The sequence below is a fragment of the Callionymus lyra genome, chromosome 1 (assembly GCF_982586985.1).
Source record: "Callionymus lyra chromosome 1, fCalLyr1.hap1.1, whole genome shotgun sequence".
Taxonomy (NCBI): domain Eukaryota; kingdom Metazoa; phylum Chordata; class Actinopteri; order Syngnathiformes; family Callionymidae; genus Callionymus; species Callionymus lyra.
Genome location: NC_141818.1, coordinates 39,359,486 through 39,375,424, shown reverse-complemented (window position 1 = coordinate 39,375,424; position 15,939 = coordinate 39,359,486). Strand labels below are relative to the sequence as shown.

The 15,939-nt window shown below is 36.4% G+C and overlaps 2 protein-coding genes across 2 annotated transcripts in view; one reads left to right on the top strand and one right to left on the bottom strand.

Annotated features, from left to right (window-relative positions):
* The first annotated feature begins 107 nt into the window (after positions 1-107).
* Positions 108-4,260, top strand: ints12 (integrator complex subunit 12). Its single transcript, XM_087784019.1, has 7 exons — positions 108-185; positions 541-704; positions 772-918; positions 1,044-1,225; positions 1,748-1,907; positions 1,980-2,123; positions 3,552-4,260. Exons 2-7 carry the CDS (start codon positions 549-551, stop codon positions 4,098-4,100), a joined length of 1,338 nt encoding a protein of 445 aa, XP_087640145.1. The 5' UTR covers positions 108-185; positions 541-548; the 3' UTR covers positions 4,101-4,260.
* A 1,176-nt stretch (positions 4,261-5,436) lies between these two features.
* The window catches only part of arhgef38 (Rho guanine nucleotide exchange factor 38), a 19,811-nt gene continuing 9,308 nt past the window's right edge, over positions 5,437-15,939 (bottom strand). Inside the window, exons 3-14 of the mRNA XM_087807179.1 lie at positions 14,344-14,461; positions 14,134-14,281; positions 14,049-14,066; positions 13,769-13,968; positions 13,576-13,706; positions 12,262-12,366; positions 10,393-10,503; positions 9,932-10,318; positions 9,011-9,148; positions 8,735-8,936; positions 6,010-6,296; positions 5,437-5,927 (exon numbers count right to left, since the gene is read on the bottom strand). Of these exons, the coding sequence (XP_087663305.1) occupies positions 5,745-5,927; positions 6,010-6,296; positions 8,735-8,936; positions 9,011-9,148; positions 9,932-10,318; positions 10,393-10,503; positions 12,262-12,366; positions 13,576-13,706; positions 13,769-13,968; positions 14,049-14,066; positions 14,134-14,281; positions 14,344-14,461 (2,028 nt within the window). The 3' untranslated portion in view covers positions 5,437-5,744. The remainder of the gene's footprint in view (positions 5,928-6,009; positions 6,297-8,734; positions 8,937-9,010; positions 9,149-9,931; positions 10,319-10,392; positions 10,504-12,261; positions 12,367-13,575; positions 13,707-13,768; positions 13,969-14,048; positions 14,067-14,133; positions 14,282-14,343; positions 14,462-15,939) is intronic.

Sequence of the window (15,939 nt, the reverse complement as noted above, 5' to 3'; positions counted from 1 at the left end):
TTTTGTTTATTATAATTACGTCATATTTTATTTTATTACAGATTGTGAACCGGCGTTTTTTGAAGAAGGTTCCTAGCCTCGGCATACGGACATATTTAAAAGTGACACAGGCAGATACGAAGTGGCAACATATCTTTTCCTAGAAGACGTTTTCTATATTATCTTTTTGAATTATTTGAATTAAGGTACGTTTACCTCTATTACATGCATTTGTAGGTCATTTAAACTCAAAGCTGTATTTGAACGGGGGGAATCATTCAGTAAAAGCACCGGATAGTTTGTCTAGTTACGAAGCCGTTGTGTTTACCATTATTATTCTTGGTGGATAATTTAGAAATATTTAAGAATAAAAGAAAGAAACTGTTGTTCCTATATTTTGTCATAGAAAAAAAGCCTTGTAATGATCTCATTTTAATAATTGTTAAGTTTACTACTGCATATTTGATTTGGGAACCAGACTCAACTTTTTTTCCAGAGACAACTTGTAGTTTCTTACATTAAAACTGTAATGATAAAATAATGTGTTTTATTTCATTTCAGTTTGTGCCATGGCGGGGCCAGTCAGTTTGGAATTGGATCCTCTTTTCCTTAAAGGACTCAGTTACCTGCACTCAAAGAGCAAAGACTCCGCAGAGAAACTAAAAGCTCTGTTGGACGAGTCCATGTCAAGAGGAAGTGATTCAACCTATCGCTCATTACAGAAAGTAAGCTGGATCCATTAGATTTCACTGTCATTTCACTTCAATACCTTTTTTTTTCTCCTATTTGCAGGATATTGATCTGTCCAAAAGCTCTGTGTCAAAACTGAGTAAACAAGAACCTAAAACATATTCCGGCCCTTCAACCAGCAGCAGCACTTCCAACAAGTCCAGCTCAGAGAAGAGCAAGAAAGAAGCAGAGAAGAGATCAGCTGAGAAAGTAGGGGGTTTATTTGGTCATCGGCATGTACATCAATCCACCACGTTTTGACATACATTTTTTTAAATAACTGTTATTAAGATGAAGTTTAATTGAAGTATGTATTGTTTTCTTTCTCTCTTCAGGTCAGAGTTGAGATAGCAGACGTAGAACCACCGAAGAAACCCCGTTTAGAAAAGCAGGAGAGTCGGTCTTCTCCAATCACCGTGCAAACAAGCAAAGATCTCATGGTACATATTAACGACTACGACGAGACGAACGCCGATGATTTCGCTATGGAAATGGGCCTGGCTTGTGTAGTGTGCAGGTACGTCCCACATCTTGATAGATCCTTATCTCTCGCTTGATTAAATCACTTGGTGAATTCACGGTTTTATTCTTAGCAGGTTGTCATGCTTGATGCAGCTGCTCAAGTGCATCATGGACAGGATGTTTGGTTGCCTGAAAAATGGTGGTAAAAGGAATTAATGCTACAATGAGAAGTTACTTCTTGAAGATAAATCAAAAGCTAGATAAGGGAATAGGATTAAAAATCAAGATGTCACTTGCATCGCTCTCATCATTTAAAAGACTCTAGAGTGACAGCATTTTCATTTTTAACTATTTGATGAATATGCATCATCAGGTTGTGTCAAACTCAATTGCGGGCCTAATGATCTGTATTTACCACAGAATTTTTTTCGATATTGTACCAATGTCATATATATTTATTATCTCCCATGTTTGTCCTCTTCTATCAAATACCCACCAAGCAAATTCCCTTCCTTCAAAATAATTAACTCCTAACTCCTATTGTCTCTGTCCAATCTAATCTTTGATTTCCCTCAAGACAAATGACCGTGACGGTGGGAAACCAGCTGGTGGAGTGCCAGGAGTGCCACAACTTATACCACCAGGACTGCCACAATCCCCTCGTGACAGATAAAGACGTGAATGACCCGAGACTCGTGTGGTATTGCGCTCGATGTACTCGCCAGATGAAACGAATGGTAAACGCAGCCCTTGAGTACTTCATGACGGTGTCATTTATATTCCACTCCTTTTTGTTTTCGGTGCACAAGGCCCAGAAACCAGCTCAGAAGCCGTCCCCGGTCTCTTCGTCGTCCGCGCCGGTCGTCAAAGACACACTGGTGAAGAAGACGGAGCTTAAAACCAAACCGGACACGGCAAATACTTTCCAGGCTTTTAAACGCACGGAAGTGAAGGTACAGTAATAATCCAGATGTTTTAGTTTAAGTAAGTTATAATAATAGTCATTTGTTAAGTGCCTTTCTAGACCAGGGTCACAAGGTGCTTTAACAATCAAAAACAATACACAGTTAAAATATATACTTTAAAAGGTCAAGACACATAAGACAAACACAGGAGTCCCAGAAAATCAGGGAAAAGCACAAATGAGAACGTCTTAAGATGTTTCTTGAAGGAGTCAGTAGATCATCAAACACAGAGGGAGAGGAAGATCGTTCCAAAGCTTAGGAGCAACAGTCTGGAAGGATTTCTCTCCTCTGGTCCTGAACCGTGTTCAGGAACCATCAGTTGATTCTGATCCACAGACCTCAGAGCCCGAGCTGGGGTGTAAGGCTGGATCAGATCACTGACGTAAGGAGGAGTCTGACCATGAATAGATCTGAAAGTAAGAACCAGAATTTTAAGATTGATCCTGAAAGAAACTGGCAGCCAGTGAAGAATTTTAAGGATCGAGGAAATGTGAGTTCTTCTACTAGAGCAGCTCAGAATTCTCGCTGCAGAGTTTTGTATTAACTGCAGGTGAGACACCTCCTTCTTGTTTAGACACCAAAATAAAATGTTACAATAGTCCAAACGAGAAGACACAAACGGTGATAATAAGTCTATCATAATGGAAGTATATCCATTTAATCAGAACATGTTATGGTTTCATTTTTATAATTCAACTGTTCAAATTTTTATATTGATTCTTCATGTGATTTTTTTAAGCATTGTATTTTTTATATATTTTAGTTCAATTATGTGTATATTGAAAGGAGGAGAATTGTTCCTTCTTTTTAATATATATATATATATATACATATATATATATATATATATATATACACTATATATATCACACATTGTTTGATAAATACAATTCCATTTTCTTTTTTAATTCGTAGCATTTTAAATTAATTAAAACATTTATAACGGTGCCATAAGACGAAACTGAATTGAAAAGGCTCTGAATTAAAAAGAAATCTGTGTAGATATAGATATAGATATATATACAGTATATATATATTATTTAAGTTTACTTAGAATAAAAGCAACAAAAATGTTTGAATTTTTAAAAGTCGATTATTTAAAAAAAAAAAAAGATGATAATAATAATAAGTAAATAAAAAAAAACGTTTCAATTAAGAAATCATTATGTTTGATTATTTAATTAAAAATAAATTCAGCCTTTCAATATAGAAATGACATAATTCAGTTGCTGTAAAAAAGATTTCTACTAATTTGAAATGTTAAATATAACTATTCAATGTTCTGATGGCATCAAGATACTTCCATATATTTCCACTATGCAAGAAATGAAAGTCGTACATGGTAAACCTAGAACCCCTTATGGTGATAATGATGGAGTTTATCTTGTTACTAAAAGTGTTTGTTTTGGTCTTCAGACTTCAACAACGTCTTCCAATCCCACCGGTGGCAGCTCCTCCTCGTCAGGCAGCGGTCTGACGGGCTGGGCTGCGTTCGGCGCAAAGACGAATTCCACTCTTCCTGCTACTTCCAAACTCGGCGCCTCGGGCCCGAGTGGAGGCAGCAAAGCTACGGCGGCGTCGTCCGGTGGTCAGAAACCAGCGGGTCTGTCGGGACTAGCGGGGACGAAGTCTGGAGCGGCCGCCAAGGCACCCGGGAACGGGAACGGAAACGGCTCCGGTCAGGCGCCACTTAAACCGCCGCCGCCGCTGACGTTGGGGAAGCAGCAGCTGAGCCGCTCGTCCAGCAGTGAAACGCAGGCGAAGGCGTCGTCGGGTGGAGGTTCTCCCGGCAGCTCCCACTCCGGGGGAGGCGGGAACGGCGGGAACGGCAAGGAAGGCGGCAACGGGAACGGGTCGAAAGGTCAACAAAGTGAAAAGGGTCCCTCTCACGAGTCCCAGCTCAACGCCATGAAGCGCCTGCACATGGTCAAGAAGAAAGCTGCACAGAAGAAGCTGAAGAAATGATTTCCGTGGTCGAAAGAGTGTGGGATCCTTGCAACACACACATCTGTACGCCACAAATAACACAACGTTTAAAATACTTGAATCTCACTTGTGTCTGTGCTGCTGTGCCTCATCGTGTCCTTCGTTCTGTGAGGAAATAATCTCTTTTTGTATCATTAAAATCCACATAGTCCGTAAAAGGACGTCTCATTCTGTGTCACTGAAAAACACAGTTGATCACCTTCTGTATTCTCTAAATATATACAAGTGTTGACTCACACTGGCTTCATGAAGTTAGACACAGACATGCAGGTTTGGAATTCTGTGAATCCACGTCTTGAGGCAAAGACTTTTGCTACGTGGAGAAATCTCAGGTGTTTTTACAATTAAAATAGTTTTCTGTATGCGTTCATCTACAGGTACTTTTTTTTAATTCTGAAAACATCAAAGTAAGATTTGGTCATGAAAAAAACCTTATCCAACAAATATGTAGTACTTAATTACTGTTTATATATATATATATATATATATACACAACCATACAGCAGTCGAAGTATGTCCAAACAATATATTTAAAAAGAAAACGTATGTCACATTACCAAGGTTTGGGCCTGGTTGTAGGATGTGAACACAAATATCAGGAAACTTTTATGTTTTTTGACATTTAAAAGAAAAGTAAAATGTGTATAAAAATGACCTACGGTTGAAAAAAAAACTTTTTTATGATCTTAAATAGTTTTAAATGATTCCACCAAACCGAAGTTCAGGCGATCGTTGAAATACTGAAAATTGTTATTTACTAATGCAGATAAATACTACCTTCTAGTGGTTTAATATATATATATATATATATATATATATTTGTGGAAATATTGAATACTATAAATAATTTTTAAACAATTAAACTAACAGTTAAAAAATGAAAATATGTTGTATCAATTTTTACAATTAAAATAGTTTTCTCTAAAAGTTCATTTACAGGTACTTTTTTTATTCTGAAAACATCAAAGTAAGATTTGGTTATGAAAAAAAATATATATATATATATATATATATATATATATATATATATATATATATAAAACAACCATACAGCAGTCGAAGTATATCCAAAAAATATATTTAAAAATAATACGTTTGTCACATTACCAAGGTTTCAGCCTGGTTGTAAGATGTATGATACTATAAATAAATATTTTTAAAACAGTTAAAAAATGAAAATATGTTGTATTCAATTTAAAAATAAAAGGATTTCATGGTTAAAGGTATGGCCTACGGAGTGATATTTTGAGATGTTCCGCTCAAGTTATTTGGTTCTGCTTTGTTTTGAAGGTCAAGAAAAATGATATGAAGCGAGTCATTATCAATATATTCCTTCATTTATTTATGATTCACTTCAATATAAAGAATAAAACATTTCACATTAAATATATTTCTTCAATAAATTATAATTTTCTTCATTTGTCTCATTAAAAATAACTTCATTTTTTCACTTCATTTCATCGTTAAAATATAAACACTGGTCTTTTTAAAAAAAAGTGCTGCACAAAGTTTCACACAACAAAACACATGTTCAGTAGGACAATCCTTTGGTTTGACATTTAACAGTTGTAACAACAAAAAAAAGTTCCGAAATGCAACGGTTTTTGGTCTTCATGTTGAGTGCTATGCGTAGGACATCCTTCCAAGGTAGTTGGCGGGGACGTAACCCTTCTGTCCGTTGGCCTCGGCCAACCACCACTCTTTGTTCCCGCCCAGGTCGCAGAACTTGAGGATGCGCACGTGCTGGGACTCCTCAAGGGTCAACTCTTGGTCACATCGCGCTTGGAAAGCATACACAGCGTAAAACTGCAAAAAGAAGAGAAATGTTCGTGTTACACCGAAAACCTATTTATTAATCCAGATGTTTGGACCTTATATAGAGACACACCTGCTCGATCTCTCCGTCCACACTCTGCTCGCCATCCTCCGGACTCTCCTGCTCCCCCTGCAGGCCCGAGATGATGGAGCCGCTGTCGGCGGCGGTGAGGCTGAAGCTCCTCAGACTGCTGCTGCCGCTCCCCGACACGAAAAGGCTGATGTCGTCGAAGTCCTCATCCGCCATAGAAGGAGGACGCTGCTTCTGGTGCAGGTCTTTGTTCATCTGCCCTCCTCGCTGGGACTCTCGCAGCGGGTTGTACTGCTTCAGGAAGGTGGAGTAGACGTAGCCTTGCTCACCTGAAGATGACACACAGAGGTCAACAGTGTTAGAGATGGACATGGTTTCAGCATCTTTTAAAATAAATAAATAAACCAGTTAAATGATATCCAGGGTGATGCTTGTTTTGTTGGGTAGAGATGCTAACATACTCTTAGATATTGGAAACTAATGCAATTTCCACCAAATCATAATTTCTGTAATTCTCTGTACTACTTAGTTTAATACTCAGTTTAAATTAAATGTTTTCTGTCATAAAAAATGTATTGCCTCTTATATTGCCTCCTCTATTATTCGTTAAATGTTTTAAGATTTACTTCATTCCTTACCTTTAAATTATACCAAGACACAAATGTATTCCGATCCATCATGTGTTACGGGGTGGTAAATACAACCTCAAATTGACTGCAGCTATCACTAGATTTCCTTCTCTTTACATTATAGTCAAAATAATAATACTTTTTTTAAACGTTTTACTATTCCTTTATCTATTATCAAAATGTCCTGGTTCTGATTCTGATCTATCATGTGTTACGGGGTGGTAAATACAACATCAGAATGACTGCAGCAAGCATTAGCTAAGCTAGCAAGTATACAGTGATCCTAAGATTTCCTTTTCTTTACATTACAGTCTACATATTAGTAATAACGTTTTACTATTCCTCTATGTATAATCAAAGAATTCTGGTTCTGATTCCGATCTATCATGTGTTACGGGGTGGTAAATACAACATCAGAATGACTGCAGCGAGCATTAGCTAAGCTTGCAAGTATACAGTGATCTTAAGATTTCCTTTTTCCTCTTTACATTACAGTCAAAATAATAATAATTACGTTTTACTATTCCTCTATATATTAAAAAGAGAATTCTGGTTCTGATTCCAATCTATCATGTGTTACGGGGTGGTAAATACAACATCAGAATGACTGCAGCTAGCATCAGCTAAGCTAGCAAGTATACAGTGATCTTAAGATTTCCTACTCTTTATATTACAGTCAAAATAATAATAATAACATTTTACTATATAAATAAGAATTCTGATTTCGATTCCGATCTATCATGTGTTACGGAGTGGTGAATACAACATCAGAATGACTGCAGCGAGCATTAGCTAAGCTAGCAAGTATACATTGATCCTAAGATTTCCTTTTCTTTAAATTACAGTCTACATATTAGTAATAACGTTTTACTATTCCTCTATGTATAATCAAAGAATTCTGGTTCTGATTCCGATCTATCATGTGTTACGGGGTGGTAAATACAACATCAGAATGACTGCAGCAAGCATTAGCTAAGCTAGCAAGTATACAGTGATCTTAAGATTTCCTTTTTCCTCTTTACATAACAGTCAAAATAATAATAATTACGTTTTACTATACCTCTATATATTAAAAAGAGAATTCTGGTTCTGATTCCGATCTATCATGTGTTATGGGGTGGTTTAAACAACATCAGAATGACTGCAGCGAGCATTAGCTAAGCTAGCAAGTATACAGTGATCTTAAGATTTCCTTTTTCCTCTTTACATTACAGTCAAAATAATAATAATTACGTTTTACTATTCCTCTATATATTAAAAAGAGACTTCTGGTTCTGATTCCGATCTATCATGTGTTACGGGGTAGTAAATACAACATCAGAATGACTGCAGCTAGCATCAGCTAAGCTAGCAAGTATACAGTGATCTTAAGATTTCCTACTCTTTATATTACAGTCAAAATAATAATAATAACATTTTACTATATAAATAAGAATTCTGATTTCGATTCCGATCTATCATGTGTTACGGGGTGGTGAATACAACCTCAGATTTACTTCAGCTACAATTAGCTAAGCTAGCACGTATACCATTCATTTAAGGATTTTCTACTCTTTACGTTACTATCAAAATTATCCGTATTATTTTTTCACTATTTTATTTATCTATCCTGCATTACAGGGCCGTAAATATAACGTCTGCAGTTGAGCTGGCAACTGTACCGTGATTTAAAATGTCCCTCAATTTACATTAGAATCTTATTTTAACTATTTAACGAATCTATCCTGCGTTACGAGGTGGTGATGACTACCTTAGCGTAACTGCAGCTAGCGAAAGCTAAGCTAGCAATTTTATATATTTATTTTTACCATTTCTGTCAAAAACAGATTTTTTTTTATACAGAAAATGCATCATTTATATATAAATACGTTTAATATAAATATATAGTCAAAGGCATTATTTAAATATTTAAATAAATCAAAATTTACTTTAAACAATTAGTTATTTTAATGAATATGCTACAGGCTAATTCTGTTGGACCTTCCTGACATGAAATTATTTCGTGAAATCTTTGTTTATCACAGGCCGAATGAATGTAGCGTCTGTTACCATGGTGACGGCCCAAGGTTTTCCCTCCTTTTCATGAGCCTTGTATTTTTGATCAGCGCCGTAGAGGACGACAGAACGTCGGGTCTCACCTCCACTGTGCACCAGCCAGCGACTGCTGCTTCCTAACGGATCCGTGTCCTCCAGCAGGGCCACCATCTCCCCCTCCAGCAGGCTGAGGTCCTGCTCCTGACAGCCGTTGCACTTCCTCTTCAGTAGATACAAGCGTTTTAGGGGGTATTCAGCCAGCAGCCACGCTCGCTGCTCCTCGCTTTGATGCTGGACCTCCGGCATCTGGAAGGAAAAGTTGGAAAAACTAAGAGGGTGAACTCGACGTCATCCATGCTTCGCCAAGTGACGTCACTTACTGTTAACTTTTTGTCTTTTTGTCTCTCGAAGCTGACCTTCCGCTCCATCAGCTTCTGGGCGTTATCTTTCACGAAGGTCAGGTTGTTCAGCTCGTCCATGATGCTGTTCTGCACCTCGGCGATGTTCGATAGAGGAGCCTGGAAAGAACCAGTCGATTTATTCGAACTCTTCCAGGCTTCTGTGTGTATTTCATGAGTTTGAATATACGTCGCAAACCCGATGTAGAATTGGAATTGAAATGCTTTGGAATTAGTGATTTTGTCTTATTCCGGAATCCTGTTTTACACTAAATCGTTCATCAACTTTTTGCTGCAAATTTTTCACTTCATCCAAGAATGAAAAGATTTGCCAAAGTATTTATACACATTATTTGAAAGCCTCTGTTTGGGTCTCGAAGATAACAATGTATAGAAAATAACCTGTAAAGACGACAAAAAACGATTAACCCTTTTTTATATCTAAATATATTTTTAAAGGGCAACTTTTGTGAAAATCCAACTTTCCTGACTCTCTTCCATGTTTCAAATATTGAAGTCTTCCTCTCTAATATGCAGTAAGTCCCTCATCCTGACCACGTTTTAAACTAATTACCTAATAAAATTCTCCTTCGTCTGAAATCTGGGCAAACAAGAGGTTAAGAGAGCAGAGTCCATTATGACGTAATAATGGTCTTCACTCCTCCTCCAGTCAGCTGTAATCACACCCCGCTTTGTTTATACAACAAGTCCCTTGGAGGTGGGGACTTTGGGGATTTATGATGCGCAGTGACAAACCTTGATGTTTGACCAATCACAGCAAAGTGTTTTCAGTGGGCGGGGCTTAAGACCTAATGTAAATATTTGTGGGCAGTATTCCTGGAACTCGATTATAAACATGATGAATTGAAACAGGATAAATGGTGACAATGGTCGTGATCTCACTGGAAGCTGGTGTATCGACGGAGAGCGAAGCAGTATTTTGTCCATCAGTCTCCTCAGCAGGGTGACCGAGTACAGCACACAGTTGGTGAGGATGGTGTAGGCCGCCATGTTGAATCTCTGCAGCTCCTCCACCAGCAAGGCATTGATGGCTTCGTAGTCCCTCCTGGCCGGGCCGGCCGGTTCTACGGACGCCGGCGACGGCGAGGAGGAGGAGGAGGAGGAGGAGGAGGAGGCGGCCAGCGGCGAGGAGAACGACGAGGAGCGCTCCAGGCGGCTGCAGTAATCCAGGAGTTTGTCGTAACGTTTCTGGATGAGCTTTTGAGGAGCCGTGAACATTCCCTGCAGGGAGGAGAGCGGAGCCAGGACCAGGCGCTCCATGGACACTTTCTGAGACGGAAGGAAAAAAAAGCTTTCTTTAAAATCAAACTGAAACAAATACTTCGGTGACACAACAGACTCACAAAGTGTTTGTAAGGGTCGTTCCCGTTGACGTGAGTGGATCCGTTGGTGTCGTTCTCATCGATGATGTTCTCCAGGTCCTCCACGCTCTGAACTGCCACGGACACCATCTCCTGAAATCAAACTCATTTACATCTGCTGCGTCACGACTTCAAACCGGAGCTAACTTTAGCCGGGAAAAGTAAAGAAAACTAACAGAAGAAAGGCACTGAACGTGTGCAAACCTCTGCCAATGACCTCGATTCCAGTGATTTGGCCTCACAAACAAAGAAGCAAGAGTTGCCCGACTGTGACAGTGAGAGATCTAACTACTAGACCAACTGTTGGATGAACTACCAAAATGATTAAAAAAAAAAACAGCTGCAGAGAATCCTTGGAAATGAACATGTTATCCTTCAAATCATTCCTGGAGCCAGATGGAATTACTGTAAACCAATAGAATCAAACAGTAATTGAATACAAAATGAAAGTTGATCACAAATCTAAAATACATCTATTAGTGGTTTAGAAAATATCGATATAATGATATATTGCGATATTTTTATTCACGATACTTTATCGATATTCAAACTAACTTTATTAAACATCTAAAGAGGCATCACGACACAGAATATGAGCAGATAAAAGAAACAAGAAAGACGAAACAAAACGAAGCTGTTAACTTTGCTGTTCTGTAGAGACGAGAGAAACGTTCAGTCGACGCATGAAAGTCAACAATAATAAACCTTCTTGTTGGTGTAAATGTTGACTTTATCATTGGAGTCTGACTCATACAATAAATAGAGTTTAATACTGAGTTTAATAAAGGCTGACAGAGCTGAGTTCTGTGTGTGTGACGTCACCGGACCCTCGGCTAACTTAACTAACTTCAGGATCAATGATGACACAAAAATACATTTAATAAGTTTACTTTAGTCATAACACCTTCAAACACTTTACTAAATTTCTTTTATATCGTGTCAAAGCAGATCAAATTATTATTTATTTTCTTTTACAAAAAGTATATTAAAGTATATAAGTATAAGTAAGTATATTAATAAATAAAATAACTTTGAATTAAAGTCAAATGTTAATTCAAAGGTTAAATATATATTTAAGATCAGCTTTTAAAGCTGATGTTTAGACTCATTTTGGCTTTAAAACAATGTTTAAAGTAAACGCTGACAGATACTAGATATTACATGTTGCTCCTTGTTTGAGATGTTGATGCACTTCATTGTTTATTGTTGATGTAAGTTTAAATTTTTGTTTATATTTTGAGAAGCACTTTCACATTTGATTAGGGAAAGTTTTTGCTCATTTCTTTAGTGTAAAAGCCAGAAAAAGTTTTGTATCTTTAAAAGAATCAATATATCGTTGTTACAACAGTATCGTCAGATTCCTTCAGATACACAGCCCGACTATCCCTACATCATATTCAAAAGAGCTCAAATGTGTGAGAAAATATTGTGATATTCATTTGGCACTGTATCAATATCAACAGAGCTGTAAGCTATTCATTTTATTTTTATCATAGTTATTTTATTGTTTGTAATATAATAGAGTGTGTATGAAATAAGATAATTGTTTCCGTTTCAATTTACAATTGACATGCTATTATTCGCAGCGTTTGTTCATATTTATATTGCAATTTAAAAGATCCCGGCAATGACTGAGGACGAGGGGATACCGTCTACTCCAGCAGGATTTTAAGCAGATGTTTGGACATATTTTGGTTTTAAAACAAATCAACAGAGGCAAATACTCGGACATTACTACAAATATATCCTTGTTGCTACAGTATTGCAGTATATCGTTATACTATACTGTATCATTAGCCCTGTATCGTGATACCTATCGTATCGCCAGACTCCAATACACAGCTGACTCACCTGGATGTGCAGCAGGTAACACTGGACATTTTTGACCAGCAACCTAACAGCCTTCTCCAGGCTCCGGAAGAGCTTTTCCTCCCGATCAAAAACTTCATCTCTGACCTTCATGGGATTAAAAAAGTGGAGAAATGTGTGAATACATTGACTTAAAAAGTGAATACGTAATGTTAAAATTAAAAAAAGGATTGCTTATTCTTTATGAAAAATTGTTTCAAATTCTATAACCCATAATGGTAACACTTTATAATGAGAAACACATAATTACTGTTAATAAGCTACCTATTTACGTAAGTTAGTAAGTAAGTAATTTTTTTTTGTATAGCGCTTTTCCAGACCAGGGTCACAAAGCCCTTAAACAATCCAAACAATACTCAATAAAGTATATACTTTAAAGGTCAAGATAAAACTGATAACACAACAGGAGTTCCAGAAAATCAAGGAAAAGCCTGAACAAATAAAAACGTCTTAAGATGTTTCTTAAAGGAGTCAGTACATGTGAATTAAGAGCTAATAAGCCACATATTAACCATCATAAATTACTGATAATTACTCTCTACTCACCAAAGTACCACGAGAGAAGTCACTCATTAATAATAATACTGTCTCTTTTAAAGGAAAAAACTAAAATATATTTGTATTAATATCATCCTTATTACTCTTAATTAGGATAGTGATAATAACTGTATCGACAAGTGTTTTTCCCCCTAGTATACAAAGACTGTTACATTTTAACCATTTACAACACATTATAACTCTTAAATAGTTATGAATAAATAAAAAATATGTTGCCACTTTAGAATAGTGAAAATATTTTATATTTTTCTTAATAAGAGACAGTATTCTTAATAGTGAATTACTTCTCTCCTGGTACTTAAACCTAATAAAGGGGTTAATATAGAGAAGCTAGTTTTAAACAAAGTTATTCTTAAATAAATCAATAAATTCCTGTTAATAATCAGTAATTGAGGTTTAATATCATGCTATTAAAGGTAGAATATAGTTACTATGAATAAGGTGTGAGTTAGTACTTGATGATGGTAAATATGTGGCTAATTTACAAATGAATAAGTGTCTTACTACTAGTTAATATGTTCCCCATTCTTTATTATTACTATTACTATTATTATTCCCAAGTGTTACCAACATTATGTGTAGATTATTAAAAAACATGTACGGATATTGTGAATACAATATTTATTCAATCGGAAAGTTGAAGGGGAAGACGTAGAGAGAACATCTGAGATCAATAGATCATAAATACTTACATTTTCCAATAATAATCTAAAACCTTCAACACATCGATGGTCGTACCTGAGGTTCGACTCCCGTCAGGATCTTGAGGTACCCAGCGAAACGATCCCCTTTCTTCCTGATCGAGTGGATGTTGAACTTGTGGAGTTTCCTCAGCGTTCCTTCATCTTCCAGGTTCTTATACTTCATCACTAAAAACATTCGGATGTCAGCGTCAAGCGGATGACGAGAGTTCAACGTCGGGCGGTCGTACCGATGTCTTTCCGTCTTTTAAACTCGTTGATGTTGATGTTGATGATCTTGGCGGCGGTGAAGGCCTCTTGAAGAGGTTGGTTGTCCGGGTGGTCCTCGGGCGTGGCCTGCCAGAGTTCTCCCAGCAGCAGGGGGTACTTCATGATCCTCTGGACCGGTTTGATGAGGAGCGAGCCCATGTCCAGCAGGTTAGGTTTTCCTCTGGAAAAGAAAAGAAATCCAGCTCTGAATAAGCAATAATAACGACTCATTGGGTGATACTTGTAACGTTGGAGACTCACTCTCGGTCGTAGATCTTCCTGTGACAGAATAAAACGTGTTAAAAGATGAAGAAATGTGACTTATTAAAAGAGAATAATCACTTACTTCAGCGCGAGTACGCAGGCGGTGAAATGTTGCTTTATTTCATCTTCTCGTTCGTAGGATTTGAGTGACATGTTTGCGTCGTCATGGTGATAACAGTAAATTTTGTAAACGTCTTCTAAAGCCGCCTTGGCCTGGATGAATACATCACCTGTAAAATAAAACGACGCGATAGAAATTATTGTTGATGTTCACAGCTGTTCAGTCTCTCACCCAGAACAACGGCCTCCGGGTCAGGTTCAGTCATGGCCTCCTGGAGTCGTTGTAGAAGCGAAGCCGAGACCTCGCACACGGTCTCCATGTTGGTGAAGAGACGATCCACGTCCACCACCTTCGAGAGGAAAAAGGAACAACTGAAAACACACAATCTTTATCCCACTGGTATGATTGGCGTTTGCTAAAATGTGAGGAAAAATAAATCCATTTTCACTTTTTGGACTCTGCCTTGAAGACTTCCGGACCACTTTTTCATTAGCGCTTTTTGTTCTCTTTGGTGAGTTGGATTTAATTTTGGTTTCTCCTCTTCCCCAGTGCTTGCGACTTGCAGGCACGTCCGCCTGAACTGTCTCTTTTATTTACGAACTATTTTTGGACTTAATATTGCAATTTTTGGACCGAGAGAAAGGACTCTAGTTACACTGTCGACACCTGCTGGACATTCGTTGTTTTTGCTCGGTGTCTTTGTATTAAATTGTATTTTTGTCACCTTAATCTCTGTTCAATTATTGATGTTTATAGTTTTGGTTTTTTTCTGTTTTTACACGTACACATACATTTTCGCTTTTTATTTTCTTTGATTTTTAAAAATATGTTTTGTTATTTAAGATGTTTGTTTTTTTCCCCCTACTATATTTAAATGATGTAAAAACGTGATTTTATGTATTTATTGTTGTGCAATATTATTTTCACGTTTAATTTCACGTTTAATTTTTTTTTTAAATATTTGAATTTTTATTTTTTCTGTTATATTTTAATGTTGTGAAAATGTGATTTTATTTATTATAATGTTGTGTAATATTATTTTCACATTTCAGTTTTTATTTTCTTAAAATTTCGAAAATATATTTTATTATTTTAATGTTTATTTTTTGCCGTTATATTTTAATGTTGTGAAAATGTAATTTTTTTTGTTGTTTTTTTTCCACATGATTGATTTTCACTTTTTAAATTAGATTAGATTGATTTTATTAATCCCTCCTTTGGGAAATTAGATTTCCAGTTCATATCAGAAAAGAAAGAACAAGAACAAAGTGACATCTTTGCCCTTTGTTCTTTTTATTTGCAAAGTGAATTTAGATTTTCTTTAATTTTTAAAAACATATTCTATTATTTCATTGTTGTTTTATGCTAATATATGTTAATGTTGTGAAAATGCTATTTTATTTATTCTATTGTTTTGTAATATTTTCACTTTTTACTTTTTTTAATTAAAAAATAAATATTGTTATTGTTGTTTACTTATCAAACACTTGCAAAGAGTATTTGGCTTTTTTTTTGGGTACATATTTTAAATAAAAGAAACGTCAATGAACTGGTAAACGAACAAAAACTCCTTTTCTTTAGCAGCCGTTCCAATGTTGAGCAATAAGACCAAATATATTTTTGAAAAAAAACATTAGTGATGAAATAATGTTGAATATGTAAGGAAGTCCATATATTTTGGAATTGGTTTATGAGATGTTATATATATTTTTTCATTTGTTTCAACTAATTTATCGATCTAAAGCGTCAATAATTTAAGTCAAACATTATATCAAAAGAAGACACAGTGTAGTAGTTTGATCTTTTTTATATGCTAAAATGTAGTGA

What these genes read in the sequence shown, in the direction of transcription:
- ints12 (XM_087784019.1), top strand. Translation starts at nt 549, where the DNA reads ATGGCGGGGCCAGTCAGTTTGGAATTGGATCCTCTTTTCCTTAAAGGA. An exon ending in AGAAGAGATCAGCTGAGAAA is followed by an intron (nt 919 to 1,043) that starts GTAGGGGGTTTA and finishes TTCTCTCTTCAG; the next exon opens with GTCAGAGTTGAGATAGCAGA. An exon ending in TTAAACGCACGGAAGTGAAG is followed by an intron (nt 2,124 to 3,551) that starts GTACAGTAATAA and finishes TTTGGTCTTCAG; the next exon opens with ACTTCAACAACGTCTTCCAA.